The sequence below is a fragment of the Macaca fascicularis genome, chromosome 10 (genome assembly GCF_037993035.2).
Source record: "Macaca fascicularis isolate 582-1 chromosome 10, T2T-MFA8v1.1".
Taxonomy (NCBI): domain Eukaryota; kingdom Metazoa; phylum Chordata; class Mammalia; order Primates; family Cercopithecidae; genus Macaca; species Macaca fascicularis.
In genome coordinates this window covers 12,626,388-12,653,827 of record NC_088384.1, presented here as the reverse complement: position 1 = coordinate 12,653,827, position 27,440 = coordinate 12,626,388, and the positions used below count along the sequence as shown (strand labels likewise).

Below are 27,440 nucleotides of genomic sequence, written 5' to 3'. Positions count from 1 at the left end.
GCTTGACCAAGGAGCCTTCAAGCGGCCCTTACGCAGGTGGGACAGAGGGCTCACCTCTTGTATTCTCGGTCATTTCTCACAACATCCCTTCAGCACTTGACCATATACCCACCAGTTACATAATAATATTGATATTACTCTTAATAAAGGAGTGTAATATTAAAGAGTAATAAAGAGTAATATTAAAAGCTAATGATTAATGTCTATACTAATGATTGATAATGTCCATGATGATCTCTACATCTAATTTGTATTATAACTATTCTTATTGTAAGTATATTCTTTACTATACTGAAACAGTTTGTGCCTTCAGTCTCTTGCCTCAGCACCTGGGTCATCCTCCACCCACACCTCTGAGGGGCTGACCTGCGCCCCACCTTCTGGAAGCTGGGAGGTTGGAAGAGGGAAGGCATGCAATGGACCCAGCACACAGCTGGGAACTTGAGGCACACCTAAGCCTTCACTTGTGCTGTGCGGAGTCCACACTTCCTTCCCCACTGGAGTCTCAAAACCTCCCTCACTCAACAGGGAGGTGCTGCTCAAAGTTCTGGGCACACATTAGGGCTGGGGAGGGGGCGGTGGAGAGGGGGCTCCAGCCTGTCCATCCACCAGACAAGGGGGCACCTGCCCCTCTCTCAGCCTGGTCTGGACCCGCCTCCCAGGCTCTGGCTGCAATGCCTTTCTCTTTCTCTTTCTTTCTCTTTGCAATTCCGTTGGGTCCTGCCCAAGACAGATAAAGACAGAGCAGCCTGTCTTTGTCTGAGCTTCCTCTGCCAGTGGGAGGGGCCAGAAGAAAACCAGAAAGAGGGCCAGAGTCAGAGAAACGGAAAGCACCCCAGGGTCTCCCACACCAGTGCCTGAGCAGGAACGGGGAGGGGCCATGACTCACAAGGCCCTGGGAGGTCACTTTAAAGAGGGCTGCCCAACTGCAAGGACTCTGTAAACGGGAAGAGAAGCCACAGCACTTCAGAAAAGAGTGGGACTGGACAAGCGTATCTAAGAGGCCGAACATGAATCCACAGATCAGGTACCTCTGCCCGCTCTGTCTGCCAGGCCCCTCCTGCCCCTTCCTGCCTGGTGGTCCTGCTGGGTCTCAGCCCTGGCCTCCCCCTGCCCCAGCCCCACCTCTGGGCTCCCTCCCCTCTGTCTCCCCCGCCGCCGACACTCCCAGCCAGGCTCCTTGCCCTGCTGTGTGGTCGCCCCACTGCTGCTTCTGAATGGGCCACCTTCCCCACCTGCACCAGCCCAGGCCCCCTGCTGAGACTCTCCCCAGAAAGTCACCACTGGGCTGGTGCTCCCCACCCTGGGAGGGTGCTCCCTCTGTGTGTTTCCCACCATTCCTGAGCTCTGGAACTGGGAGAATTGAACCAAAGGATGATTGGGTCAATCCGACATTTTGTTCTCAGCACTTTGATGAAATTTCTGTAAGATTTACTTTGTTTCAATATAAAGTCTTAGGAGAGGGTGTGGGGGAGGGAATGGTCTCTGTACCAGAAAATAAGGCATTTCTTCCAAAGATGCCACCAGTGTGAACAGAGGAGGATGCATATGACTCCAGACACAGGCTCCTCCTTCGTGAGCACCATTCCCCTTTTAAAATGACCCTGGTAACATGGAATGTAGAAAAAATATGATGATTAGGACAAATACCCTTATTTTACCCAGGGCACGGTGGCTTATGCCTGTAATCCTAGCACTTTGGGAGGCTAAGGCGGGTGGATCACTTGTGGTCAGGAGTTCGAGACCAGCCTGGCTAACATGGTGAAAGCCCGTCTCTACTGAAAATACAAAAAATTAGCCAGGCGTGGTGGCGGGCACCTGTAATCCCAGCTACTTGGGAGGCTGAGGCAGGAAAATCCCTGAACCCGGGGGCCGGAGGTTGCAGTGAGCCGAGATTGTGCCACTGCACTCCAGCCTGGGGGACAGAGCGAGATGCCATCTTAAAAAAAATAAATAAATAAAGGTAGCCTTGGCCTGGGGAATTCGGTGTGATATCATCATCGGACAGGTGAAATGGGAGGAAGGAACTGAGCTGAAATGTTCAAGCAATTATTTCAGGGTGAAGAGTTTTATTGTCTGTTGCATTTTCCTAATGGGTTGGGAGATGTGTGGCAGAAAAACTGGGAGGTTGAGGGTGTCCCATTGGTAGCCCCAGAGCTGGGGTTCCAGATGGGAGAGGTCACTGCAGCCCTGCTGCCCCTGCCAGCATCGCCTCCTCTTTCTCTCTCCCAGTCTTCCTGCCTGGGAAAGCAGCAGACATTCTCAGGACTGCGGAGGGATGGGGGAGGCCCAGAGCCCAGGGCCGTCTAGGGAGTGGTGTTCAGTGGGCATCAGCCCCCAGGACTCCGGCGGGGGGGGTCTCTGCATTGGGGTTTCTCTCTTGTGCCCTCAGAAACCCGATGAAGGCAATGGATCCAGGCACATTCTACTTCCAATTTAAAAACCTATGGGAAGCCAACAATCGGAACGAAACCTGGCTGTGCTTCACCGTGGAAGTTAGAAAGCAGCACTCAACTGTCTCCTGGGAGACGGGCGTCTTCCGAAACCAGGTAGCACCAAAGTCTTAGTTGCACCCCAAATAGGAGCTAAGCAGCTGGGAATGCAGAAAACACAATAAGTGACGTGCCTGGTGCGGGCTCTCCTGTGTGTACTTTCTTGCCACATGTCTTTTTTTTTTTTCTTTTTTCTTTCTTTTTTTTTTTTTTTTTTTTTGATATGGAGTCTCGCTCTGTTACCCAGACTGGAATGCAGTGGCGCTATCTCAGCTCACGGCAACCTCTGCTTCCCGGGTTCAAGTGAGTCTCCTGCCTCAGTCTCCCAAGTAGCTGGGATTACAGGTGCCTGCCACCACACCCAGCTAATTTTTTTGTATTTTTAGTACAAATGGGATTTCACCATGTTGGCCAGGCTGGTTTCAAACTCCTGACCTCAAGTGATCCACCAGCCTTGGCCTCCCAAAGTGCTAGGATTACAGGCGTGAGACACCATGTCTGGCCTCCTCCCCACATTTTTTAAGTCCGTGGCCCAGATCTTCCTCCCTGACTCTCCTGTGATCAGATTGTGGAGGGGTTTTGCTTCTTCCCAAAAGGCCTTGTTTAGCACCCAGCACCCTCACTCTTGACTTTGTTCCCCAAAATCTTGTCATGGAGTTGTACATCCGGCAGTCCTCGGGAAACAGCAGCTGTGGGAAGCAGGGGGTGTGGTGTCCAGCTCTGTGTCTGGGCCAGTCACTGCTGGGCTCGTGGGGCCGCCCCTGCCACTGCCCTGATTCCTCAGCAGAAGGCAGGCAGGGACCAAGGCAGACCCCAGAGGGCCAGGCCATAGCAGGGGCTGAGGATGCCTGGTGAATGGATAGCTGGGAGAAAATATGGCAGAATTCACACATAAGTCTATGAGACAGGGAAAGACTCAATAAAATAAAGAAGGAAGGGGCCGGGCACGGTGCAGTGGCTCATGCCTGTAATCCCAGCACTTTGGGAGGCTGAGGCAGGCAGATCATGAGGTCAGGGATTCGAGACCAGCCTGGCTAACATGATGAAACCCCATCTCTACTAAAAATACAAAGATTAGCCAGGTGTGGAGGTGCATGCCTATAATCCCAGCTACTCAGGAGGCTGAGGCAGGAGAATCGCTTGAACCTGGGAGGCAGAGGTTGCAGTGAGCCAAGATTGTGCCACTGCACTCCAGCCTGGGTGGCAGAGCAAGACTCCATCTCAGAAAAAAATAAAAATAAAAGAATAAAGAAGGAAGGAGAAGGATAGAACAAGGGAAACTCAATGAATAAAACACCCTGGGGCCTACTATGTACCCAGAAAAATGAAAAGTAAAGAAATAAAATAAGGCCATGTATGTGGTTTACCCTCATAGTCCCAGAGCTTTGGGAGGCTGAGGCAGGAGGATCGCTTAAGCCCAAGAGTTTGAGATGAGCCTGGGCAACATGGTGAAACCCCGTCTCTACAAAAATTACAAAAAAAATTAGGCAGGTGTGGCGGCACACACTTGCAGTCCCAGTTAATTGGGAGGCTGAGGTGGGAAGATTCCTTGTGCCTGGGAGGTCAAGACTGCAGTCAGCCCAGATTGCACCACCGCACTCCAGCCTGGGCAACAGAGAGACACCCTGCCTCAAAAATAAATAAATAAGGAAACGCCCCCGGGCTCTGGCCCACCTTCTGCTCCCATTGCCTCACCCCTGCACTTCTCCTGCTCCTGGTCTGAGCTCCCCCTGCTCTCCTCCTCCTCCTTCCCCAGGTCGATCTTGAGAGCCATTGCCATGCAGAGAGGTGCTTCCTCTCCTGGTTCTGCGAGGACACACTGTCTCCTAACACGGACTACCGGGTCACCTGGTACACATCTTGGAGCCCTTGCCTAGATTGTGCAGGGGAGGTGGCCGAGTTCCTGGCCAGGCACAACAATGTGATGCTCACCATCTATACCGCCCGCCTCTACTACTCCCAGTATCCGAATTACCAGCAGGGGCTCCGCAGCCTGAGTGAGAAAGGAGTCTCTGTGAAGATTATGGACTACGAAGGTGAGATGTGGGGTGGCTGAGGTAAGCGGGTTCGGGAGGGACAGCATGAGGGGCAGGTGGGTCTCCAATGCCGTGGGGCGGGGCAGTGTCCCCTGGGAGTCTGTGGGGACGGAGCTGGTGTCCACTGCAACCGGCAGTCAGGAGACCTGGCCTGGGAGGGGAGGGCCCAGGGCCTGGAGAGAGGCCTGCTGGGTCCTCACTGCTTTCTCCTCGTTTTTTCTCAGATTTTAAATATTGTTGGGAAAAGTTTGTGTACGATGATGGTGAGCCATTCAAGCCTTGGAAAGGACTAAAAACCAGCTTTCGATTTCTGAAAAGACGCCTACGGGAGATTCTTCAGTGAGGGGTCTCCCCGGGCCTCATGGTCTGTCTCCTCTAGCCTCCTGCTCATGCTACGTGGGCCTCCCCTCCACCCTGGACCAGCTCTGTTTCTGCCTGGTCATCCTGAGCCCCTCCTGCCCTCAGGGCCATTCCACTGTGCTCCCCTGCCTCACCGCCTCCTCCCCGCTCTCCCAGGCTCTTCCTTCAGAGGCCCCTTTCTGCCTCCATGGCTACCCATCCACCCCCTCAGACCCCATTCCTCCAGCCTGCGTGCCCCTGACCTGGCTCTTCCCATCTCCCCAGCATAACCAAATCTTACTAAACTCAACCTAGGCTGGGCATGGTGACTCACGCCTGTAATCCCCCAGCACTTTAGGAGGCAAAGGTGGCAGAATCGCTTGAGCCCAGGAGTCCAAGACCAGCCTGGGTCACATGACAAAGCCCCATCTCTACCAAAAAAAAAAAAAAAAAAAAAAAAGCTAAATGTGGTGGCATGCACCTGTAGTCCAAGCTACTTGGAAGGCTGAAGTGGGAGGATTACTTGAGCCCTGGAGGTGGAGGCTGGAGTGAACAGAGATCGCACCACTGAACTCCGGTCTGGGCAGAGTAGATCGAGACCCTGCCTGAAAATAAATCAATAAATAAACTCAACCTAAATGGGCGTGAATATATGTAAATTGAATACCAGAAGTTTTGAGAAACATCCTTTGTAAATTTCATCCTACGAATTGGGTCATTCATGTCCTACCCAGCTAAAACAGAGGCCAGAAGCCAGGGAGGAAAAGCAGTCAGGCCACACACCATTGCTCCCGAAATGGACTTCTCTGCAAGCCTGACTCCTGAAACTGTGCATTGTACCCTGAAACCAGCTTTATCCATAGCTTCTGCGATAAATGGCTGTAAGTCTTGGACTCCTTGCTCCAAAAGCAGCGACTCAGCAATGGAACCTCCCAGCTCCCAACCCTTCCTAGTGCCCACGGGCTTTCCCAAAGGGCAAGAGAACGTTTCTCCTCCTATAATTGCCATCTCTTTGTTCTCCCGACATGGTGAACACCATCCGGACTGCGTGTATGTCCCAAATTACAATTCTTTCTTTGCTAATGAAATATGAAATTTAGAGGCTCTTCTCCACACTTTAAATTTGACTTGACATTTTCAAGGCAGAAGTAAGTTATTAGAGAATGAGACTCTATAAAAATGACCCCTTCATGCCGTGGCCTCCATAGAAGATGCCCCGGGCCAGGTGTCCACACGGCGGGCATTTATTTTCTCGAAGATCTGGAGGCTGCAGGTCCAAGTTCGAGGGTTGGGTGGAGTTGTTTTCTCTGAGGTCAATTCTCCTGGCTGGCAGGGAGTCGCTTCCAGCCGTGTCCTCTGTGGCTTTTCCTCTATGCACCTGCACCTCTGGGGTCTCTCTGCCTCCAAATATCAAATATCAACCTTTTTTTTTTTTTTTTCTTTGAGACAGAGTTTTGCTCTTGTTGCCCAGGCTGGAGCGCAATGGCACGATCTCGGCTCACTGCAACCTCTGCCTCCCGAGTTCAAGCGATTCTTCTGCTTCAGCCTCCCAAGTACCTGGGACTAAAGGCATGCGTCACCACACCTGATTAATTTTGTAGTTTTAGTAGAGAAGGGATCTCACCATGTTGGCCATGCTTGCTCTCGAACTCCTGACCGCAGGTGATCTGCCTGTCTTGGCCTCCCCAAGTGCTGGGATTACAGGTGTGAGCCACTGTGCCCGCCTGGGATCATATGTTACATGCATATTTGTTTGATAAGCCTGGACTGCAACCACCTACATGAATATTCATAGCTCCTCCTGTAGCCTGTTGAATACGTATGTTTAGCCAACCTCTTCAGCATAAAGCTCCTGCCCCAACCCCTCCTGCTTCTAAATGTCTGTATCTGGTGTTTCCCAGAGGCTGCTTTTCCCAGGCTGTAGGATGGCCACCTGCAGGCTATCACCCTTATCAAGAAATAAAGTGTTCTTTGTAAATGTATACCTTGTATAATTTTTAGGTCTCTGCACCATGGGAGCACGCTACCAGGGGAAGGGAGCTGTGAGACCCACAGGGAGGCCCCAGACAGGCTGGCGTGGGACACCAGCCGCTGCCCTTCCATGACATGGGGACAAGAGAGGGCAAAAGTTCATCCTACCAGGGAGCAACTCCGGGCCGGAGATGGGGAAGGAGGAGAAGCAGGAAGGAAAGAGCTCAGTTTGGGGGTGCGCATGACATCTTGGTGGGACATCTGAGGCCCACACCCACCTGCTGTCCCCCACTCCCATGGTGGCCTCCTAGTGTGAAGGCCTGGGGGGAGGTAGACGCCATGCCCTTCACTCTCCCTCCCTGTCCCCATGGCTGCTGGGTGGGGGGTGTCTCTGGGTTGATACCTGAGGGCAGGATCTGGGAGTCCCTGCAGAGGCATCAGCCTGTCTGTCTTGATGGTGGAGAAGAGGCTCCAGCTGGGCGGGACCACCAGGGGAGGGGCGTCTGCTCTGCTGGCTCAGCCTGGTGTGGACCCACCTCCAGGCCTCTGGCTGCAATGACTTTCTCTTTCACTTTGCAATGGCCTTGGGTCCTGCCTCAAGGAGCAGCCTGTCTTTGTCACCAGTCCCTCTACACAGGGGAGGGCCCCAGAGAAAACCAGAAACAGGGTGAAAGACTGAGTAAGATAAGCATCCCATGGCCTCCCACACCAGCGCCAGAACAGGAAGGGGGAGGGGCCAAGACTCACAAGGCCTTGGGAGGTCACTTTTTTTTTGAGACAGAGTCTCCCTCTCTCACCGAGGCTGGAGTACAGTGGCACGATCTCGACTCACTGCAACCTCCGCCTCCCGGGTTCAAGTGAGCCTCCCGAGTAGCTGGGATTGCAGGTGCCCACCACCACACCCGGCTAATTTTTGTATTTTTAGTAGAGACGGGGTTTCTGCATTTTGGTCAGGCTGGTCTGGAACTCCTGACCTCGTGATCCGCCTGCCTCAGCCTCCCAAAGTGCTGGGATTACAGGCGTGAGCCACCGTGCCTGGCTGGGAGGTCATTTTAAGGAGGGCTGCCCAACTGCAAGGGCGCTGTAAGCAGGAAGTGAAACCACAGCGCTTCAAAAAAAAGAGCGGGACTGGGACAAGCGTATCTAAGAGGCTGAACATGAATCCACAGATCAGGTACCGCTGCCCACTCAGTCCGCCCGGGTCTCTCCGGCCCCTTCCTGTCTGGTGGTCCTGCTGGGCCTCAGCCCTGGCCTCCCTTTGCCCCAGCCCCAACCCCAGACTTCCTTCCCTCTGGCTTCCCTGCTATCCCCACTCCCAGCCACGCTACTTGCCCTGCTGTGTGGTTGCCCCACTGCTGTTTCTGAATGGGCAACCTTCCCCACCTGCCACAGCCCAGGCCCCCTGCTGAGACTGTCCACTGAAAGTCATGGCCAGGTTGGTGCTCCCCGCCCTGAGAGGGTGCTCCCTCTGTGTGCTTCTCGCCATTCCTGAGCTCAGGAATTGCGAGAATTGAACTAAAGGATGATTGGGGCAATCAGGTATTTTGTTTACAGCGCTTTGTTGGACTTTCTGTAAGATTTACTTTGTTTAAATACAAAGTCTTAGGAGAGGGTGTGGGGAGGGAATGATCTCTGAAGCACAAGATAAATCGTATCATCCAAGGATGACTCCACAGTCAGCAGATGACCCCAGACAGGTTCCACTCCAAGGTCACTCTTCATCTTTTAGAACATGACCAGTAACATGGAATGTGAGAAAGAACGCAATGATCAGGAGAAATGTTCTGATTTTAAAATTTAGTGAAAAGAGAGCCCAGTCCCCAACAGCTTTCTCCTGCAGGGCCCTGTGATGCAGAGACTGGACAGGGCTGGCCTGGAAAGGGGCCCCAGCTCCATCTGTCCCAGCTCTGTGGCCTGGGCAGGTTACCCCACCTCTCTGCACCTCTGGCCCCTCCTCTGTAAGATGGGAATGGCCCCGGCAGGCTTAGGGCAGCCTCACATGAGCTCATACCCACGCAGCACTTAGAAAAGTGGCCTGGGCCTCAGAAATCGGTTCAACCATGATTTTAAAATAATGTTAACATGCAAAGTGAAGCATCAGGAAGGTATTGAGCTGAAAGGTTAAAAGCCATTTTTTAAGGGTGAAGAGTTTTATTATCTTTTGCATTTTCTTAATGAGTTGGGCAGTGGGTTGGCAGAAATACTGAGAGGGTGGGGAATGTACCCCTGGAAAGGCCAGAGTTGGGCCTGAGTTGGGAGAGATCGCCCCGGCCCTGGCGCCCCTGCCAGCATCCCCTCCTCTTCCTCTCCCCTCAGTCTTCCTGCCTGGGAAGACAGCACAAATTCTCAGGGCTGTGGAGGAGTGGGGGAGGCCCAGGGCCATCCCAGGAGCTGTGTTCAGTGGACATGAGCCCCGAGGACTCCAGGGAGGGCTCTCTGCATGGCAGATTTCTCTCTTTTGCCTTCAGAAATCCGATGGAGGGGATGTATCGACACATATTCAACTACAACTTTGAAAATGAACCCATCCTCTATGGTCGGAGCTACACCTGGCTGTGCTACGAAGTGAAAATAAGGAAGGACCCCTCAAAGCTCCCTTGGGACACAGGGGTCTTTCGAGGCCAGGTACGACCCAAACTTCAGTCGAATCGTAGGTACGAACTAAGCAACTGGGAATGCAGAAAACGCGTAAGTAAAATGCCCGGTGGCGGGCTCTCAATTGTATATTTTTTCCCACATTTATTTTTTTTCTTTCTTTCTTATTTATTTATTTATTTTGAGACAGAGTCTCCATCTGTCGCCCAGGCTGAAGTGCAGTGGTGCGATCTCGGCTCACTGCAACCTCTGTCTCCTGGGTTCAAGCGATTCTCCTGCCTCAGCCTCCTGAGTAGCTGGGACTACAGGCACCTGCCACCACGCCAGGCTAATTTTACTATTTTCAGTAGAAATGGGTTTTCACCATGTTGAGCAGGCTGGTCTCGAACGCCTGATCTCAGGTGATTCACCTGCCTTGGCCTGCCAAAGTTCTGGGATTACAGGCATGAGCCAGTGTGCCTGGCCACATCCCACATTTCTTTATTTCTTTTATTTCTTTCTTTTTTTTTTTTTCTTTTTTTTTCTTTTGAGACAGAGTTTTGCTCTTGTTGTCCAGGCTAGAGTGCAATGGCTCAATCTTGGCTCATTCAACTTTCGCCTCCTGGGTTCAAGCGATTATCCTGCCTCAGCTGCCTGAATAGCTGGGATTACAGGTGCCTGCCACCATGCCCAGCTAATTTTTTGTATTTTTAATAGAGACGGGATTTCACCATGTTGGCCAGGCTGGCCTTGAACTCCTGACCTCAGGTGATCCGCTCACCTCGGCCTCCCAAAGTGCTGGGAACACAGATGTGAGCCACTGCGCCGGGCCTCCACTTCCCACATATCTTAAGTCTGTGGCCCAGACCTTCCTGCTTGACTGCCCCAGCCACTGCCCTGATTCCTCCATGGCAAAGATGCATCACAGGATGGTGAACCCTCACTCCTCACCCTGCCACCCCGACTCAGGACACTAAGCTCCCCGCCTTGTCCCACCCATCCCTACGGCCCCCTCCGCCCAGGCAGGAAACTTTTCAGTGTGTTTGGGGAGGGAGCCGTCTGTGTGCTGGGCAGGCCTGACCTACAGCGGTGCTGGCCACGGAAACACCCAGGACTCAGGAGTGAAGCACAAGTGTTTCCAGTCCCCACACGCTAAAAAGGCGACAAAAACTGGTAAAAGTAATTTTAATATTTAATTTAATCCCATGTAGCTAACATATTACTTCAACATTGATTAACATAAAATTATTTGTGAGATAGTGAAGTTTCTTTTCTTCTCACACTGAAATGAGCAGTGTATGGTGTATTTTTCATGTGCTGAGGTCTCTCATCAGAGCCCCGTTTCAGGTGCACAGTAGCCCCCTTGGCCAGTGCCCCCCAACATGGGACAGCGCAGGTCCAGTGGCTTCTCCAGCAGATGGCAGGGAAGGAACAAGGCCGACCCCAGAGGGCCAGGCCACAGCAGGGGCTGAGGATGCCTGGTGAATGGATGCCTGGGAGAATGGATGCCAGAATTCACGCACGAGGCCGTGAACAGGGCCGGGAAAACTCCCAAACGAAGGGAAGCACGTGTCTTGGTGCACCTTGTGATGCTTCAACAGCAGGACTGAGACGGGGACATTGACAATGAATAGAAATGTGCTGGCTCGAGTTCTGGACGCTGGGAAGTCCACTGTCAAGGCACCAGCGACTTTCCAGGGCCTGCGAGCTGCACAGTCACGTGGGGGTGAAGGTTAGTGCCAGAAGGTCGGGGATGCTCCAGACAGAGTGGCCTGGGATGTCCAGTCACTGCTGCTCCATGCCACGGGGACAAGAGGAAGCAGGAGTTTAATCTTACACACTGCCCCTCCAGCTAGAGGGCAAGAGACAGAAAGTGGGGCTAAAGTTGCCCTTAAATAACCACAGCAGTGGCACCCACAAAGGTGCAGTCCCCACAGCCTCACAGCTGCTTGTAGGTGCCACCTCTTAAGGCCATTACCATAGCAATTAACACTGAGCATGAGCTTTGGAGCAGACAATCACTCAAACTAATCAGGGGGATGGAGGAAAGGAGCTTCAATGGCAAGATCCCCTGGACTCCTGTCCTGGCCCCTCCTCCCACTGCCCCAACCCTGCCCTCTCCTCCTGCTCCCCCTCTCAGAGCATCCCCTGCCCCTGCTCCTCTCCCAGGTGTATTTCCAGCCTCAGTACCACGCAGAAATGTGCTTCCTCTCTTGGTTCTGTGGCAACCAGCTGCCTGCTAACAAGCGCTTCCAGATCACCTGGTTTGTATCCTGGACCCCCTGCCCGGACTGTGTGGCGAAGGTGACCGAATTCCTGGCTGAGCACCCCAATGTCACCCTGACCATCTCTGCCGCCCGCCTCTACTACTACTGGGAAACAGATTATCGCAGGGCGCTCCGCAGGCTGCATCAGGCAGGGGCTCGCGTGAAGATCATGGACTATGAAGGTGAGAGGAGGAGGGGTCAGGGGAGCGTGAGTGGGAGGAACAGCATGAGAGATGGATGGATCTGCAATGCCATGGCTGGGGGTGTCCCAGGGCAGCCTGCAGGGGCAGGGCCAGCACTGACCACAACTGACAGCCAGGAGACAAAGCCTGGGAGGGCAGGACCAGGGTCAGGGGAGAGCCTGACTGCTTCCCTCCTCTTCATGTCAGAATTTGCATACTGCTGGGAAAACTTTGTGTACAATAAAGGTCAGTCATTCATGCCTTGGGACAAATTCGATGACAATTATGCACTCCTGCACCGCAAGCTAAAGGAGATTCTCAGGTGAGGGTCTCCCTCTGGTCTCATGGTCTCTCTCCTCTCACCTCCTGCTCATCCTCCTGAGGCCTCCCCTGGCCAGGCCCTCCTGCCCTCCCTTCTGCCCCCTGCCTGCCCTCATAGTTACACCCCCTCACCCCAACTCCTCGTGTTTCCTCCACCTCCCTGCCTCCTCCCTGCTTTCCTGGGCCCCTCCTGTGAGTGAGAGGCCCCTTTGGCCTCCAGAGCGACCTCCATCCACCCCCGAGGCCGCCCTCCCCACAGCCTGGGATCCCCAACCTGGCTCCTTCCATCTCCCTGGCATAACCGAATTTGTCATAACACTGGACGTAAGTGGGTATGAATATTCACAAGCTCGACAGCCAGAAGCTTTGAGCAACATCCTTCAAGGCTGACCTGAGCCCTTGAGAAGGAGCCGCCACCGTGGAAACAGAGCTTCAGGTTTCGGCTGCCGTAGAAGATGGCCTGGGCCGGGAGCCCACAGGGCAGACATTTATTTTCTCACAGATCTGGAGGCTGCAAGTCCAGGGTGGAGGGGTGGGCGGGGCTGTGTCCTCTGCGGCCGCTCCTCCTGGCCCTCTCCTCTCTGGCCGTTCCTCTGTGCACCTGCAACCCTAGGGTCTATCTGCCTCTAAATGTCCTCCTTGTTTATGGTCCCCAGTCAGACAGGATTAGGGCCCACCCTAAGGACCATGAGTTAATTTAACCACCACTTTAGTGGACCTGTCTCCAAATACAGTTATCCTGTGAGGAGGTGGGATGAGGACTTCAACATATCAATGTTGGGAAGATACAATTTAGCCCATGACAACGACCCAGGGGGGGCTTTGGGTCAAGCTTGGGTGGTGTGTGCAGGGATCCCCGTTCTGTGTGTCTGTCTCCCAGGAGTCCTGCCCTGACCCTCACAGCCCCTCCCTCCAGACTTTGCTGCACCCTGGGCCGCACCCCATGGCTTCCCCACCCAACAGCACCCAGCCCGGCCCCCTGCTCACACCTGTCACTTCTCAAATCCCCCCCACAGGATGGAGATGCAGAAAGAGCCAAACACGCAGTGACCAAGGTCCCATGTGAATAAATTTTTTTTTTTTTTTTGAGACAGCTTCTTCCTCAGTCGCCCAGGCTGGAGTGCTGTGGTGCGATCTCGGCTCACTGCAACCTCTGCTTCCCAGGTTCTAGCAATCCTCCTGTCTCAGCCACCCAAGTATCTGGGATTACAGGTGCATGCCACCATGCCGGCTAATTTTTGTATTTTTAGTAGAGACGGGGTTTTGCAATCTTGGCCAGGGTGTTGAGTGAGATTTTACAAAAGCGTAGGCTTGGATAATGGGAGATTTGAGATGCCGGGAGCTTTCCAGGAAGCACAATAGAAAAGGGCAACCAGGGACTCGAGAGGCCATAGAAAGGGAGCTCAGGCCCTTGAGAGAGACAGGAACTGAGCACCTGGGTCTTGGACCAGAGGAGAAAACTGCAAGACAGGGTGGCCGGGGACACCAGCATCCGCCCTTCCATGACATAGGGACAAGAGCTCAGCCTGCCAGGGAACAACTCTGGGCAGGAGATGTGGAAGGAAGGAGCTCAGTGTGGGAGCACACGTGGCATCGTGGGGGGACATCTGAGGGTCACCTCCCACCTGCTATTCCTCCCTCCAATGGTGGCCTTTGAGTGTGAAGGCATGGGGGGAGGCAGACATCTGCCTCTCATTCTCCCTCCCTACCACATAGCTGTTGGGTGGGGGGCGTCCCTGGGATGATTCCTGAAGGCAGGATCCAGGGGTCCCTCTGGAGGTCTTCCCATCCAGGTGAGAAGGCAGCATGGAGTGAGGCCTGCACTCAGATGGGCCTGGGAGGTCACTCACAGCACAGGTGCCTCCTGGAACAAGGGCCCTGGAAGATAGAAATAGAACCCAAGCCCAGGACTAACATCAGGGCCAGGACAAGCCTGCCAAGGAGGCTGCATATGAAGCCCCAGATCAGGGACCACTGTCTGCTCTGCCCGCGGGGCCTCTGCTGCCTCATCTTGTCTGGTGGCCTTGCTGGACCTCAGCCCTGGCCTCTCCCTGCCCCAGCCCTAGCTCTGGGCTCTCTACTCTCTGCTTCCTCTGTTGCTCCCACTCCCAGCCAGGCTCTTTGCCCTGCTATGTTGTCGCCCCACTGCTGCTTCTGAATGGGCCGCCGGGCTGGTGCTTCTGAATGGACCTGCTGCTTCTGAATGGACCACCGGGCTGGTGCTCCCCACCCTGGGAGGGTGCTCCCTCTGTGTGCTTCCCACCATTCCTGAGCTCTGGAACTGGGAGAATTGAACCAAAGGATGATTGGGGCAATCCGGCATTTTGTTCTCAGCTCTTTGATGGAATTTCTGTAAGATTTACTTGGTTTCAATACAAAGTCTTAGGAGAGGGTGTGGGGGAGGGAATGGTCTCCGTACTAGAAAATAAGCCATTTCTTCCAAAGATGCCTCCAGTGTGAGCAGAGGAGGATGCACATGACCCCAGACACAGGCTCCTCCTCTGTAAGCACCGTTCGCCTTTTAGAATGACACTTGTAACCTGGAATGTAGGAAAAAATATGATGATCAGGAGTAATGCTCTTATTTTAAAGTTTCGTAAGAAGAGAGCCCGGTTCCCGACAGCTCCGCGCTGCAGGCCGGTGATGCAGAGGCTGGACAGGGCTGGCATAGAAAGGGGCCCCAGCTCAATCTGCTGCCCCAGCTCTGTGGCTCGGGCAGATTACCTGGCCTCTGTACGCCTCTGGCACCTCCTCTGTAAAATAGGGATGGTCCCTGCAGGCCTCAGGCACATGCCATGAGCTCATATGCAGCACTTGGGATAGTGGCCTCGGCCGGCCGGGCACAGTGACTCATGCCTCTCATCCCAGCACTTTGGGAGACTGAAGCAGGTAGATCACGAAATCAGGAGTTCAAGACCAGCCTGGCCAACATGGTGAAACCTGATCTCTACTAAAAATACAAAAATTAGGGCAGGGCACAGTGGCTCACGCTTGTAATCAGCACTTTGGGAAGCCGAGGCGGGTGGATCACAAGGTCAGGAGTTCAAGACCATCCTGGCTAACATGGTAAAACCCTGTCTCTACTAAAAATACAAAAAATTAGACAGGTGTGGTGGCGGGCGCCTGTATTCCCAGCTACTTGGGAGGCTGAGGCAGGAGAATCGTTTGAAACCAGAAGGCGGAGAGTGCAGTGAGCCGAGATTGCACCACTGCACTCCAGCCTGGGTGAAAGAGTGAGACCCTATGTAAAAAAAAAAAAAAAAAAAAAAAAGAATAAATTTGGTGTGATCCCAATGTAAAAATCATCATCATCATCATCAGAAGGTAAAATGTGGGGAAGGAATTGAGCTGAAATGTTCAAGCAATTATTTTAGGGTGAAGAGTTTTATTCTCTGTTGGCATTTTCCTAATGGGTTGGGAGATGTGTGGCAGAAAAACTGGGAGGTTGAGGGTGTCCCATTGGTAGCCCCAGAGCTGGGGTTCCAGCTAGGAGAGGACACCCCGGCCCTGCTGCCCCTGCCAGTATCCCCAGTATCCCCTCCTCTTTCTCTCTCCCAATCTTCCTGCCTGGGAAAGCAGCAGACATTCTCAGGGCTGCGGAGGGATGGAGGAGGCCCAGAGCCCAGGGCCGTCCAGGGAGTGGTGTTCAGTGGGCATCAGCCCCCAGGACTCCGGGGAGGGGGGTCTCTGCATTGGGGTTTCTCTCTTGTGCCCTCAGAAACCCGATGAAGGCAATGTATCCACACACATTCTACTTCCACTTTGAAAACCTACAGAAAGCCTATGGTCGGAATGAAACCTGGCTGTGCTTCGCCGTGGAAATTAAAAAGCAGCACTCAACTGTCCCCTGGAAGACGGGCGTCTTCCGAAACCAGGTAGCACCAAAGTCCTAGTTACACCCCAAATAAGAGCTAAGCAGCTGGGAATGCAGGAAACACAATAAGTGATGTGCCTGGCGTTGGCTCTCCTGTGTATATTTTCCTCTTACATGTCTTTCTTTTTTTCTTTTTTTTGAGACAGAGTCTCTCTCAGGCAACCTCCGCCTCTTGGGTTCGAGCAATTCTCCTGCCTCAGCCTCCTGAGTAGCTGGGATTACAGGTGCCCGCCACCACACCCGGCTAATTTTTATTCTACTTTTAGTAGAGACACGGTTTCACCATGGTGGCCAGGCTGGTTTCGAACTCCTGACCTCACGTGAACCGCCCCCCTTGGCCTTCCAAAGTGCTAGGATTACAGGCATAAGCCACCGTGCCCAACCTCCTCCCGCATTTTTTAAGTCCATGGCCCAGATCTTCCTCCCTGACTCTCCTGGGATCGGATGGTGGAGGGGATTTGTCTCTTCCCAAAAGGCCTTGCTTAGAGCCCAGCACCCTCACTCTTGACTTTCTTTTCCAAAATCTTGTCCACACGAGCCACTGACCTCTCACCCACCCTGTCGTGTCCCACCCACCCCTGCAGTCCCCTCCACCGTGGCAGGAGACTTTTCAGAGTGTGTTTGCGGTGGGAGTTGTCTACGTGCTGGGCAGGCCTGGCCTACAGCAGTGCTGGCCTCAGAAACACCCAGGACTCAGGAGTGAAGCACAAGTGTTTCCAGTCCCCACACGCTTAAAAGGCAGCAAGAACTGGTGGAAGACATTTTAATGTCTGCATTAGCTCAATTATCTCACATACGATTTCAACATATACTTAATATAAAATGCCTCATGAGGGAGTTAAAGTTTGTCTATTCTCACAATGAGATTTTGAAATGAGCTGTGTATTGTTCACAGGCCAATGTTTCTAATCAGAGCCCCATTTCAAGTGCTCAGTAGCCCCTTTGGCCAACCTTCAACTCCATGAGCAATGCTGGTCCAGTGAGCTCCATAGCAGAAGGCAGACAGGGAACAAGACAGACCCCACACGGCCAGGCCACAGCAGGGGCTGAGGATGCCTGGTTAGTGGATTCCTGGGGGAAAGGATGCCAGAATTTACGCTTGAGGGCATGATGAAACAGGGAAAGACTCGATAAAATAAAGAAGGAAGGGGCCGAGCCCAGTGGCTCACGCCTGTAATCCCAGCACTTTGGGAGGCCGAGGCCGGCGGATCATGAGGTCAGGAGTTTGAGACCAGCCTGGCTAACATGGTGAAACCCCATCTCTACTAATACTATAAAAATTAGCCAGGCATGGTGGTGGACGCCTGTAGTCCCAGCTGCTCGGGAGGCTGAGGCAGGAGAACTGCTTGAACCCAGGAAGTGGAGGCTGCAGTGAACTGAGATTGCGCCACTGCACTCCAGCCTGAGCGACAGAGTGAGAGTCTGTCTCAAAAAAAAAAAAAAAAAAAAAAAAAAAAAAAAAAAAAAACCCAGGAGGTAGAAGTTGCAATGAGCTGAAATCATGCCACTGCTCTCCCGCCTGCATGACAGAGCAAGGCTCCATCTTGTAAAAAATAAAAACAAAAAAATAAAAAGGAAGGAGAAGAATGGAATAAGGGAAACTCAATGAATAAAACGCCCTGGGGCCTACTATGTACCCAGAAAAATGAAAAGTAAAGAAATAAAATAAGGTCGTGCGTGTGGTTTATGCTCATAGTCCTAGAAATTTGGTAGGCTGAGGCAGGAGTATCGCTTGAGCCCAAGAGTTCAAGAACAGCCAAGGCAACATGGCAAAACTCTGTCTCCACAAAAATTACAAAAACAAATTTAGACAGGCGTGGCAGCACACACCTGCAACCTCAGCTAATCGGGAGGCTGAGGTGGGAAGATTCCTTGTGCTTGGGAGGTCGAGGCTGCAGTCAGTCCAGATGGCACCACTGCACCCCAGCCTGGGCAACAGAGAGAGACCATGTCCCAAAAATAAATAAATAAGGAAACGCCCTGGGGCTCCAGGCCTGCCCTCTGCTCCCATCGCCCCACCCCTGCACTCCCCTGCTCCTGGTCTGAGCTCCCCCTGCCCTCCTCCTCCTCCTTCCCCAGGTCGATCCTGAGACCCATTGCCATGCAGAAAGGTGCTTCCTCTCCTGGTTCTGCGACAACACACTGTCTCCTAAGAAAAACTACCAGGTCACCTGGTACATATCTTGGAGCCCTTGTCCAGAGTGTGCAGGGGAGGTGGCCGAGTTCCTGGCCACGCACAGCAACGTGAAGCTCACCATCTATACCGCCCGCCTCTACTACTTCTGGGATACAGATTACCAGGAGGGGCTCCGCAGCCTGAGTGAGGAAGGGGCCTCCGTGGAGATCATGGGCTACGAAGGTGAGATGTGGGGGGCTGAGGAGAGCAGGTGCGGGAGGGACAGCATGAGGGGCAGGTGGGGCTGCAATGCCGTGGGGCGGGACAGTGTCCCCGGGAAGCCTGCAGGGATGGGGCCAGCGTCCACTGTAACTGGCAGTCAGGAAACCTGGCCTGGGAGGGGAGGGACCAGGGCCTGGAGAGAGGCCTGCTGGGTCCTCACTGCTTTCTCCTCGTTTTTTCTCAGATTTTAAATATTGTTGGGAAAACTTTGTGTGCGATGATGGTGAGCCATTCAAGCCTTGGAAGGGAATAAACACCAACTTTCGATTTCTGGAAAGACGCCTATGGAAGATTCTTCAGTGAGGGGTCTCCCCGGGCCTCATGGTCTGTCTCCTCTAGCCTCCTGCTCATGCTACGTGGGCCTCCCCTCCACCCTGGACCAGCTCTGCTTTTGCCTGGTCATCCTGAGCCCCTCCTGCCCTCAGGGCCATTCCACTGTGCTCCCCTGCCTCACCGCCTCCTCCCCGCTCTCCCAGGCTCTTCCTTCAGAGGCCCCTTTCTGCTTCTATGGCTACCCATCCACCTCCCCAGTCCTGTTTCCCCAGCCTGGGTGCTCCTAACCTGCCTCTTCCCATCTCCCCAACATAATAAAAAAAAAATTTTTTTTTTTTTTTTTTGAGACGGAGTTTCGCTCTGTCACCCAGACTGGAGTGCAATGGCTGAATCTCCGGCTCACTGCAAACTCCACCTAGCTGGTTCAAGTGATTCTCCTGTCTCAGCCTCTGAGTAGCTGGAATAACAGGTGCCTGCCACCACGTCCAGCTAATTTTTTTTTTTTTTTTTGTATTTTTAATAGTGACTGGATTTCACCACATTGGCCAGACTGGTCTTGAACTCCTGACCTCAGGTGATCTGCCCATCTCTGCCTCCCAAAGTGCTGGGGTTACAGGCGTGAGCCACCCCACCCGGCTACATAACCAAATCTTATTAAACTCAGTCTAGGCTGGCCGCAGTGACTCATGCCTTTGGCAGGCAGAGTTGGGAGAATTGCTTGAGCCCAGGAATTTGACACCAGCCTGGGCCACATGCCAAAGCCCCATCTCTACAAAAGAAATACAGAAAAAAAAAAAGCTAGGTGTGGTTCCATGCACCTGTAGTTTAAGCTACTTGGGAGGCTGAAGTGGGAGGATTGCTTGAGCCCTGGAGGTGGAGGCTGGAGTGAACTGAGATCACACCACAGAACTCCAGTCTCAGCAACAGATTGAGACCCCATCTGAAAATAAATCAATAAATAAACTCAACCTAAATGGGTATGAATATATGCAAATTGAATATCAGAAGTTTTGAGAAACATCCTTTGTAAATTTCATCCTACGAGTTGGGTCATTCATGTCCTACCCAGCTAAAACAGAGGCCAGAAGCCAGGGAGGAAAAGCAATCAGGCCACACACCATTGCTCCCGAAATGGACTTCTGTGCAAGCCTGACTGCTGAAACTGTGCGTTGTACCCTGAAACCAGCTTTATCCATAGCTTCTGCGATAAATGGCTCTAAGTCTTGGACTCCTTGCTCCAAAAGCAGCGACTCAGCAATGGAACCTCCCAGCTCCCAACCCTTCCTAGTGCCCACGGGCTTTCCCAAAGGGCAAGAGAACGTTTCCCCTTTTTTTTTTTTTTTTTTTTGAAACGGTGTCTCGCCCTGTCACCCAGCCTGGAGTGCAATGGCGCAGTCTCGGCTCACTGCAACCTCTGCCTCCCTTGTTCAAGTGATTCTCCTGTCTCAGCCTCCCGAGTAGCTGGGATTACAGGTGCGCACCATCATGCTGGGCTAATTTTTGTATTTTTAGTAAAAACGGGTTTCGTCATGTTGCCCAGGCCAGTCTTATTTTTATTTTATTTTTTTGAGACGAAGTCTTGCTCTGTCACCCAGGCTGGAGTGCAGTGGTGCGAACTGGGCTCACTGCAACCTCTGTCGCCGAGGTTCAAGCTATTCTCCTACCTCAGCCTCCCGAGTAACTGGGATTACATGTGCATGCCACCACACCTGGCTAATTTTTGTGTTTTTAGTAGAGATGGGGTTTCAGCATTTTGGCCAGGCTGGTCTTGAACTCCTCACCTGGTGATCCAGCCGTCTTGGACACCCAAAGTGCTGGGATTACAGGTGTGAGCCACCAGGCCTGGCTTAGGCTGGTCTTAATGTCCTGACCTCAGGTGATCCACCCTCCTTGGCCTCCCAAATTGCTGGGATTGCTGGTATGAGCCACAGCGCCTAGCCCATTTCTCCTTTTCATAAAACGTGTTGCCGTCTCTTTGTTCTCTGGCAACCTCTGGTGAACACCACCCGGACTGCATGTATGTCCCAAATTACAATTATTTCTTTGCAAATGAAATGTGAGATTTAGAGGTCTTCTCCACACTTTAAATTTGACTTGACATTTTCAAGGCAGATGTAAGTTATTAGACAATGATTCTATAAAAATGACCCTTCATGCTCTGGCCTCCATAGAAGATGCCCCGGGCCAGGTGTCCACACGGCAGGCATTTATTTTCTCGCAGATCTGGAGGCTGCAGGTCCTAGTTTGAGGGGTGGGTGGGGTTGTTTGCTCTGAGGCTGCTCCTCCTTCTGGCTGTGTCCTCTGTGGCCTTTCCTCTGTGCACCTGCACCACTGGGGTCTCTCTGCCTCCAAATATCATCTTTTTTTTTTTTTTTTTTTTTTAAACTGAGTTTTACTCTTGTTGCCCTGGCTGGAGTGCAATGGCACAATCTTGGCTCACTGCAACCTCCACCTTCAGGGTTCAAGCGATTCTCGTGCCTCAGCCTCCTGAGTAGCTGGGAGTACAGGTATGCACCACCACGCCTGGCTAATTTTGTAGTTTTGGTAGGAAAGGGGGTTTCTCCATTTTTCTCAGGCTCGTCTCGAACTCGTGAGCTTGGGTGATCCACCCTCCCCGGCCTCCCAAAGTGCTGAGATTACAGGTATGAGCCACCGTACCTGATCTTTTTTTTTTTTTTTTTGAGACGGAGTTTTACGCTGTTGCCCAGGTTGGAGTGCAATGGCACGATCACTGCTCACTGCAGCCTCCACATCCCAGGTTCATGCAATTCTCCTGCCTCATCCTCCTGAGTCGCTGGGATTACAGGCGCCCCGAACCACTCTCCACTAATTCTTGTATTTTTAAGTAGAGATGGGGTTTCACCATGTTGGCCAGGCTGGTGTCAAATTCCTGACTGCCCACCTCGGCCTCCCAAAGTGCTGAGATTAAAGGCAAGAGCCACAGCACCCAGCGGACCTCCTCCTTTATGGACACCAGCCAAGTGAATTTGTACCCACAGTAGAGGTCTCATTTAAATTAATCATCTCAGCCGGGCCTGGTGGCTCATGCCTACATGTAATCCTACCACTTTGGGAGGCCGAGGCCAGCGGATCACTTGAGGTCAGGAGTTTGAAACAAGCCTGGTCAACATGGTGAAACCCCGTCTCTACTAAAAATGCAAAAAATTAGCTGGGTGTGGTAGTGGACGCCTGTAATCTCAGCTACTCGGGAGGCTGAGGCCGGAGAATCGCTGGAACCTGGAAGGCAGAGGTTGCAGTGAGCCGAGATCACGCCATTGCACTCCAACCTGGAAGACAGAGTGAGACTGCATATAAAAAAAATAATAATAATTAATTAATTAATTTGTGTTGGGTGTGGTGGCACACGCCTGTAATCCCAGCACTTTGCGAGGCCAAGGTGGCGGAGGTGGAGGTCAGCCTGGCCAACATGGTGAAACCCCACCTCTACTGAAATTCCAAAAGTAGTTGGGTGTGGTGGTGGACACCTGGAATCCCAGCAACTCCGGAGGCTGAGGCTTGAATCACTTGAACCAGGGAGGCACAGGTTGCAGTGAGCCGAGATGGTGCCACTGCACTCCAGCTTGGGAGACAGAGTAAGACTCCGTCTCCAAAAAACTTAATTAATTAATTAATTAATCAATCATCTGTTGAAAAGGACCTGTCTCCAAATACAAGCACACATTGAGGTAGAGGGGTTAGGGCTTCAATATACTGATTTTTGGGAGAAACAGGGCAACACGGCAACAAGCTGCAGTCATTGTGGGTGGGCCTGAGTGGGGTGTGCAGGGGTTCCTGTCCTGTGTGTCTGTCTCCCAGGGGAGTCTCGACCTGACCCTCACAGCCCCTCCACCCAGATCTTCCTTGGTGCTCCACCCAGCCCACCCTCCTGCACCCAAGAGCACCCAGCCCTCCCTCCTGCTCATGCCCTTCCTTTGTCAAATCCCTCCCAACAGCGCACCACTGGGCTAGGAAACAGCCTAGGGAACGTGAAAGAGAAAGAGCCAAGAAAACTTGATCAGTGATCAAGTTGGTGTTTAAGTAAGATTTTCAATAAAAAGTAGAATTGGGTACCACATGGAGGCTTGAGATGCCCAGAGCTTTTCGAGAAAGCAGAACAGAAAGTAGAAGGGCAACCAGGAACCAGAGGGGCTAGAGAACCGGAAGCTCGAGCCCTCAGAGGAGACAGGGAGTAGGCACCTGGGTCTTGGGCCTGTCAACGAAAAGAGTCAGACTCTGTAAAATATTTGAAGAGATGTGTTCTGAGCCAAATACCAGTGACTATGGGCCGTGACACAGCGCTCAGGAGGCCCTGAGAACATGTATCCAAGGTGTTAGGGGTGCGGCATGACTCCCCAGACCCCTTAGATAAGAATTTGGTTTTTTTTTTTTTTTTTTTTTTTTTTGAGACGGAGTCTTGCTCTGTAGCCCGGGCTGGAGTGCAGTGGCCGGATCTCAGCTCACTGCAAGCTCCGCCTCCCGGGTTTACGCCATTCTCCTGCCTCAGCCTCCTGAGTAGCTGGGACCACAGGCGCCCGCCACCTCGCCCGGCTAGTTTTTTGTATTTTTAGTAGAGACGGGGTTTCACAGTGTTAGCCAGGATGGTCTCGATCTCCTGACCTCGTGATCCGCCCGTCTCGGCCTCCCAAAGTGCTGGGATTACAGGCTTGAGCCACCGCGCCCGGCCAAGAATTTGGTTTTATATATTTTAGAGAAGCATGAGATATCCATCAAATACGTTTAAGAAATACAGAAGCTGGGCGCGGTGACCCATGCCTGTAATCCCAGCACTTTGGGAGGCCGAGGCAGGTGGATCACGAGGTCAGGAGTTCAAGACCAGCCTGGCCAACATGGTGAAACCCCGTCTCTACTAAAAATACAAAAAATTAGTTAGGTGTGGTGGCGGGCACATTTAATCCCAGCTCCTTGGGAGACTGAGGCAGGAGAATCACTTGAACCCAGGAGGCAGAGGTTGCAGTGAGCCAAGACCACGCCACTGTATTCCAGTCTGGGTGACAGAGCAAGACTCCGTCTCAAAATAAAGAAAATAAAAGAAATACATTGGTTTGGTCCAGAAAGGTTGTACAACTCAAAGTGAGGGGAGGAGGGCTGGGGCTCTTCCAGGCTACAGATAAATTGAAACATTTTCTGGTTGACGATTGGGTGAGTTTGTCTAGAGACCTGGCATCCACAGAAAGGAAATGTTCAGGTTAAGATAAAAGACTGTGGAGACCAAGGTTCTTTTGAAGTCTCATAGTGGCTGCCCTTAGAGACAATAGATGACAAATGTTTCCCATTCAGGTCTTTAAAAGGTGCAATTAATTAATCTGTTTAGGACTGGGAGGGCCTAGAAGAAAAGATCCAGCTATATTAATAGAGATTCTTTACAGATGCAAACTTTCCCCCACGAAGGACCACTTTGCAGGGCCTTTTCACAATATGGCAAAGAAACATGTTTTGGGGTAAAATATTTTGTCTTTTTTCTTTGTCACATAATGTTGTGCCTGAGTCAGATTGGAAAGTAACTCACAATATACAGGGTTAAATAAAACCCATCTGTGCCAGGCGCGGTGGTTCATGTCTGTAATCCCAGGACTTTGGGAGGCTGAGGCGGGTGGATCACCTGAGGTCAGGAGTTTGAGACCAGCCTGGCCAACATGGTGAAACCCTGTCTCGACTAAAAATACAAAAATTAGCCAGGCGTGGTGGCGGGCACCTATAATGACAGCTACTTGGGAGGCTGAGACAGGAGAATTGCTTGAACCCGGGAGGCGGAGGTTGCAGTGAGCCGAGACCGCACCATTGCACTCCAGCCTGGGCAAGAAGAGCAAAACTTGGCCTCAATTAAAATACAATACAATAAAATAAAAATAGAACCCCTCTGACGAGGATGTGTGGTTTGTAAGGCATGAGTCCCCAGATCCCTTAGATAGGATTCTGGGCAAGATTAAATACAAACAAATCAGAGCTTAGTCTTCAGGCCTATGAAGTAAAACTAAAATCTTTGGCCCCCCCGATCCCCCCACTAGCTTTGGTCCCTAGTGGCCAAGGGTATCTCAGAAAAACCTTAAAACTGAGTTCCCGGGTGTGATGGGCGGGAAGGTCAGGCACACCTCATTATCACCCCGCCCTTTTGCAGTTTAGAAAAAACTGACCAGCGGTAATGTTAAAACAGAATCGTAAGACGGGCAGAACCAGAACAGACTCTTCATGGCAATAAGATACCAAATCACAACCAGGACCTCAGGCCGTGCCAGGCAAGGGTGAGGTCACACAGCCCACACTTCAACAGTAAACTCTGTTCTGCCTGCCACAGAGTTTTTCTTTTGCTCTAACAGCTAAACAAGCACTGCCTCCAGATAAAGATGAAAACAATCACAGCTCATCCAGCGTCCTGACACGGAGCCACAGAGCTCCTGCTCCACAGCCCTCATTCCTGCTTTCCCTGCACAAGACACTGATTTCAGTGACTTTCTCCAGATCAGAAGACCATGGACCACAGACCATGGATCACGGACTGGTTCTGCGTGGTTTACAGACCTGGAAAATCTCGATGCCTCTATGTCCTGAAAGGACCTTTTGACATACAGGCTTAATTGTGGTACATTTAAATGTTGTCTCCACCGCAATGTGAGGAGGGATTATACGGTGGCTTTTTTTTTTTTTTTTTTTTTAGATTTTTGTTTGTTTGTTTTGTTCGTTTTTTTGTTTTTTGTTTTGAGATAGACTCTCACTCTGTCTCCCAGGCTGGAGGACAGTGGCGCGATCTCGGCTCACTGCAACCTCCACCTCCCAGGTTCAAGTGATTCTCCTGCCTCAGCCTCCCGAGTAGCTGGAATTACAGGCACCCGCCACCAGGCCTGGCTAATTTTTATAGTTTTAATAGAGACGAGGTCTTACCATATTGGCCAGATTGGTCTCGAACTCCTGACTGTCACGCATGTCCATATAGAAGACCACCTAAACAGGCTTTGTGTAAGCAATAAGTCTGTTTATTCACTTGGGTATAAGACAGCTGAGTCTGAAAAGAGAGTCAGCGAAGGGAGATAGGACAGGGGCAGCTTTATAGGACTTGGGTAGGCAGCGGAAAGTTACAGTCGAAGGTGGTCATCTGTTGTCAGCAGGGGAGGGGGTCACAAGGTGCATGGTGGGGAGACCATGAGACCCATTGTCCAGGAGAAGTGTCATAAGGTCAATTGATCAGTTGGGCAGGGCAGGAGCAAGTCATAACGGTGGAACGTCTCAAGGTTGGTTAATCAGTTAAGGCAGAAACTGGCTGTTTCACTTCTTTCGTGGTTTTTCGACTGCTCCAGACTTCTTGGCTGCTGCAGGTCGTCTGGATGTATATGTGCAGTTCACAGGGGTTACAATGGCTTAGCTCCGGCTCAGAGGCCTGACACTGACCTCAGATGATCCACCTGCCTCAGCCTCCCAAAGTGCTGGGATTACAGGCATGAGCCACGGTGCCCGCCCGGGATCATATGTTACACACATGTTTGTTCAATAAGCACGGACTGCAGCCACCTACATGAATATTCATAGCTCCTCCTGTAGCCTGTTGAATATGTATGTTTAGCCAACCCCTTCAGCATAAAGCTCCTGCCCCAACCCCTCCTGCTTCTAAATGTCTGTCTCTGGTGTTTCCCAGAGGCTGTTCTTCCCAGGCTGTGGGATGGCCACCTGCAGGTCACTCTTAACAAGAAATAAAGTCTCCTTTCCAAATTTATACACTGTGGCCAGGCGCGGTGGCTCACGTCTGTAATCCCAGCACTTTGGTAGGCCGAGGTGTGTGGATCTCCTCAGACTGGGAGTTCAAGACCAGCTGAACAACTTGGAGAAACCCTGTCTCTACTAAAAACACAAAAATTACCAGGCATAATGGTGGGCGCCTGTAAGCCTGACCAACAAGGAGAAACACCGTCTCTACTAAGAATACAAAAATTAGCCAGGCATAGGGGTGGCGGTCTGTAATCCCAATTACATGGGAGGCTGAGGCAAGAGAATCGCTTCAACCTGGCAGGCGGAGGTTGCGGTGAGCTGAGATCATGCCACTGCACTCCAGCATGGGTAAACAGAACAAGACTCCGTCTCAAAAACAAACAAACAAAACAACCACAAAAAACAAAAGCAAGCAAATAAAAATCCAAATGTATTCTCTGTGTAATTTTTAGGTCTCTGCACCATGGGAGGACACTACCAGGGGAAGGGAGCTGTGAGACCCACAGGGAGGCTCCAGACAGGCTGGCCTGGGACACCAGCCACTGCCCTTCCATGGCATGGGGACAAGAGGAGGCCAGAGCTCAGCCTACCAGGGAGCAACTCCGGGCAGGAGATGGGGAAGAAGGAGAAGCAGGAAGGAAAGAGCTCAGTGCGGGGACACACATGGCATCCTGGTGGGACATCTGAGGCCCACACCCACCTGCTGTCCCTCCCTCCCATGGTGGCCTCCGAGTGTGAAGGCCTGGGGGGAGGCAGACGCCATGCCCTTCACTCTTCCTCCCTGTCCCCATGGCTGCTGGGTGGAGACCATCTCTGGGACGACCCCTGAGGGCAGGATCCAGGAGTCCCTGCAGAGGCATTAGCCTGTCTGTCTTGAGGGTGGAGAGGCGGCTCCAGCTGGGCGGGACCACCAGGGGAGGAGCTTGTGCTCTGCTGGCTCAGCCTGGTGTGGACCCACCTCCCAGTCTCTGGCTGCAAAGACTTTCTCTTTCCCTTT

General features: G+C 52.2%; 2 protein-coding genes across 4 annotated transcripts; both read left to right on the top strand.

Annotated features, from left to right (window-relative positions):
- Nucleotides 1-988: 988 nt before the first annotated feature.
- APOBEC3C (apolipoprotein B mRNA editing enzyme catalytic subunit 3C) lies at nt 989-6,849 on the top strand. The gene is made up of 4 exons (XM_045363608.3): nt 989-1,027; nt 2,393-2,549; nt 4,249-4,528; nt 4,753-6,849. The coding sequence occupies exons 1-4, from the start codon at nt 1,011-1,013 to the stop codon at nt 4,869-4,871; spliced, it is 573 nt and encodes a 190-aa protein (XP_045219543.2). The 5' UTR covers nt 989-1,010; the 3' UTR covers nt 4,872-6,849.
- A 763-nt stretch (nt 6,850-7,612) lies between these two features.
- APOBEC3D (apolipoprotein B mRNA editing enzyme catalytic subunit 3D) lies at nt 7,613-25,198 on the top strand. 3 transcript variants are annotated; one of them, XM_065522113.2, is made up of 8 exons: nt 7,613-8,012; nt 9,307-9,526; nt 11,582-11,861; nt 12,069-12,183; nt 15,901-16,057; nt 18,136-18,415; nt 18,639-18,778; nt 25,063-25,198. In XM_065522113.2, exons 1-7 carry the CDS (start codon nt 7,996-7,998, stop codon nt 18,755-18,757), a joined length of 1,188 nt encoding a protein of 395 aa, XP_065378185.1. In that variant the 5' UTR covers nt 7,613-7,995; the 3' UTR covers nt 18,758-18,778; nt 25,063-25,198. The 3 variants fall into 3 exon arrangements, with proteins under 3 accessions (XP_065378185.1, XP_005567306.3, XP_005567305.3); XM_005567249.5 differs by lacking the exon at nt 25,063-25,198 and having other exon boundaries at nt 9,307-9,463; nt 18,639-19,721; XM_005567248.5 differs by lacking the exon at nt 25,063-25,198 and having other exon boundaries at nt 18,639-19,721.
- The last annotated feature ends 2,242 nt before the right edge of the window (nt 25,199-27,440 follow it).